This window comes from Mus pahari, chromosome 12 (assembly GCF_900095145.1).
Source record: "Mus pahari chromosome 12, PAHARI_EIJ_v1.1, whole genome shotgun sequence".
NCBI classification, from domain to species: Eukaryota; Metazoa; Chordata; class Mammalia; order Rodentia; family Muridae; genus Mus; species Mus pahari.
Genome location: NC_034601.1, coordinates 15,606,651 through 15,610,124, shown reverse-complemented (window position 1 = coordinate 15,610,124; position 3,474 = coordinate 15,606,651). Strand labels below are relative to the sequence as shown.

Below are 3,474 nucleotides of genomic sequence, written 5' to 3'. Positions count from 1 at the left end.
GGGATAACATCTGAAATGTAAATAAATAAATAACCAATAAAAAAAGAAAGAAATGAAAACAAAACACTAAAAAAGTCATTGAAAGTTGAGACTGAAATTTAGTAAGATTTACATAGTATCTGAAGATAACCTTTAACTCTCATCCACCAGTCTCTGTGCTAAGATTACAATTATGTGCTTCCACATCCAGTTTATGTAGGCAGGTCCTCTACGAACTAAGCTACATCCCTAAACCACAAATAAACCTTCAATTGTGTATGTCTCATATAAGCTATAAATGAGTACACTGAGACTGAGTTCACGAGTTTAAAATACATAGTTAAAACAACAACTGTTACTAGCCATACTTGTAAAGCACTTTCTCACCTGCGTGGCCTAGTTCTTGGGGACATCATTTCATTGCCAAGTATGTGGTACCGTCTTGCTTCGTGCAGCAACTGATAACACTCAGGGGAATTCTGGATCAACTGGTCCACCTCAACTGTCTGAACAAAGTAGTTGGGATGCAAGAGAGGAAGCCTGACATGTGTCAGGAGCTCATGTAACAGTGGTCTTCGCAGATCAACCGCCCGGTAGACCCAGCGCATGACGGCCTCAAAAACCATCTCCTCTTTACCAATAACAAGTTCATCACTGCAGATATAATCAATAAGTTCATCTTTGTCAAGCTCGAGAAATTCTTCATGCTGGGACACATCCTCAAAAGTCTGTAATGCAAAGGTCTTGCATTTCGTGAAGAGTGTTTTCAGTGAGTGGGTGTCGGCAAAGCGCTGGATTCCTAGACAATTGCAAGGATCAAGCTGCTCCTCTAAGAACTTGGCACAAGCATCACGGAGAACACTAATCTGAAAGAGGCTGGAGGTTTCGAAGAGATACTGGACGTTCTCTGTGGTGATCTTCACCTTCCCAGTATACACATACTGCAAGAAGCATTCCATAGCTTCGGCTAAAATGCCGTTGATCTCAACCAGCATTTCTCGGCTCTCCCTGTGGTCATTACAGAACATGGCTCTGAAGTAGCTGCTGCAGGCTGAGAGGACAGCTCGATGGCACGGGAACTCTTTTCCTTCCACACAGATAATAACATCTGTGAATAAGCGGCTGTCACGGAACTCATTAAATATCTGGAGGATGTTTTCAGCATGGGATGATCCTGAAGAGAAGTCAAAATACTCATGACCTGTCAGAGATTTGGGGTCCATTTCAAAAACTTTACGCTTAGTTGCTGGGGAATCACGCAACCCAAGATCCTCTCTGTTTAATCTGCGTCCCAATATTAGTACCATTGTTACATCAGTTGACTATATAATTGCTGAGAAATGGCTCCTAGGGATCTTCTTTATGTAACTAAAAAAATAAAAATGAAAATATTTAGACAATTTCATTTTTTTGTAAAGACAAGTCACATGATTAGTATATTCTACAATACACACTAGCTAGCTCATTTTAATAAAAGCTGATAAAAATTTGCCTTTGCATGATTAGAACATGACAGTTACTTTGCAATATCCTAGTGTATCCATATGTATTCTTGGCTGGCCTGCTGGAGTTCTCTAGGTAGATAAGACATAGCTAAGCATGACCTTCAACTTTTGAGTGGTCCGAGCACAAAGGGTTATACATTCTCTTCCTGATGCCCAGTTTCTACCCTGTTCTACATAGCAAAGAGAAAAAAGCATGCAGAACTGGACCAACAATCTTTAACTACTGTTTTGGTTTGTTTGAAACAAGGTCTTCCCTATACATAGCCCAGGATGGTCTGGAACTCCTCCTGCCTCAGCCTCCTGGAACCTATGATTTGCAGGCACACCTCACAGGCATGGCTTACAGCTAGAATCTTAATATAAACAATTATTACCTTAATATAACAGTGCTAGAATTTACCTATCACTGTACTTTAAAAATATGTAAACTGTATGACCAGCCTTATTTTCTACCATTTTCTCAAAGAAATAATCATGAACTTATGGAACAATTTATTTATATAGATTTTCAGTGTTGTAGTAACAGAAAATACTTAGAACAAGCTAAAGCCCTCAACTAAACCTCAGGATACCTTTAAGATAGAGTAGTTTATTACAGCTATTAAAAAGTATATGGGCTTGAGTTGGTAAAGTGTTTGCCTAGTATGCATGAAGTCTTGGGTTTTGTATTACATAAACTAGGGTCATGGTACACATTTGTAATCTCATCACTTGGAGGTGGAGGTAAGGAAGTCAGTGTTCAAGGTCATGCTTGGCTATATAGTGAGTTCAAGACTATCTTGGTCTACGTAAGAGACCATCAGGTCAGCCAAGGCTACATAAGTGAGACCTGGTCTTAAAAGAACAAAAAAGAGCTGTCTTTAGTAGAATGATAAAGTCCTTTGGTTACTCACTGGCAGTCTCTTTGAGGGATTGGGACAAGTTTCTTAGTCATAGATAGGTGCTGTTACACTGGCTCAGTGGGAGACCATCCTTGTCCACATGCCTGACAACCTGAGTTAGATGACCAGAACCCAAGCAGCAGGAGAAAACTGGCTCCTGCAACTTATTTTCTGACATGCAGATACATTCTGTGGCATACATATGCCTTTCAACATAATAAGTAAATGTGACAATGAAGAGCAGGGCCTAAGTAACATGCACATTTAACATTGTAACGCAGTACTACCTATTTATAATGGAAGTCTGGAGAAAAACTGTACTAGTTAGGGTTACCAAGTATGATAAACACCACAGACAAAAGCAAGCTGAGGAACAAGTTGAGGAGGAAAAGGTTTCTTTCCACTTGATACTCTCAGGGTTACACTCTATCCCTGGGGAAGTCGGGGGCAGGAACTTGAGGCAGAAACTGAAGCAGAGGGCATGAAGAACTGTTTCCTGGCTTGTATCCACATCACACCAGCTGCTTTTGTTTGTTTGTTTGTTTGTTTGTTTTTCGAGACAGGGTTTCTCTGTGTAGCCCTGGCTGTCCTGGAACTCACTCTGTAGACCAGGCTGGCCTGGAACTCAGAAATCCTCCTGCCTCTGCCTCCCGAGTGCTGGGATTAAAGGCGTGCGCCACCACTGCCCGGTGCCAGCTGCTTTCTTATGTAGCGCAGGACCACTTGTGCAGGAATGGTGCTGACCCCAGGTGGTCTGGGCCCACCTATGTCAATCATCAAAAAATGTCTTACAGATGACTACAAGCAACCCAATGGAGGCATTTTCTCAATTGAAGTTCCTTTTCCTCAAATAACTCTCGCTTGTGTCAAGTTGAAAAACAAACAAACAACAACAACAAAACCCACCCCCAAAAATCAAACCAGCACAAAAATACAAGTAATAAATAAACACCTCTTCCTATGTTCTATCCTTAGGTGAATTAATACTGCAATCTGCTTTTTTTTTTTTTTTTTGTATAGACTTATCTGGCTAATACACCCAATCTTTAGAAGAGTTGAACAGAGCAAAAATTACAAAATGATAATACATGACAATATGCAGTAGCACA

General features: G+C 40.6%; 1 protein-coding gene across 1 annotated transcript in view; it reads right to left on the bottom strand.

Moving 5' to 3' along the window:
• The window catches only part of Klhl24 (kelch like family member 24), a 29,630-nt gene that overhangs the window by 18,726 nt on the left and 7,430 nt on the right, over positions 1 to 3,474 (bottom strand). The window contains exon 3 of the mRNA XM_021209550.2: positions 367 to 1,347. Within this exon, the coding sequence (XP_021065209.1) occupies positions 367 to 1,286 (920 nt within the window). The 5' untranslated portion in view covers positions 1,287 to 1,347. The remainder of the gene's footprint in view (positions 1 to 366; positions 1,348 to 3,474) is intronic.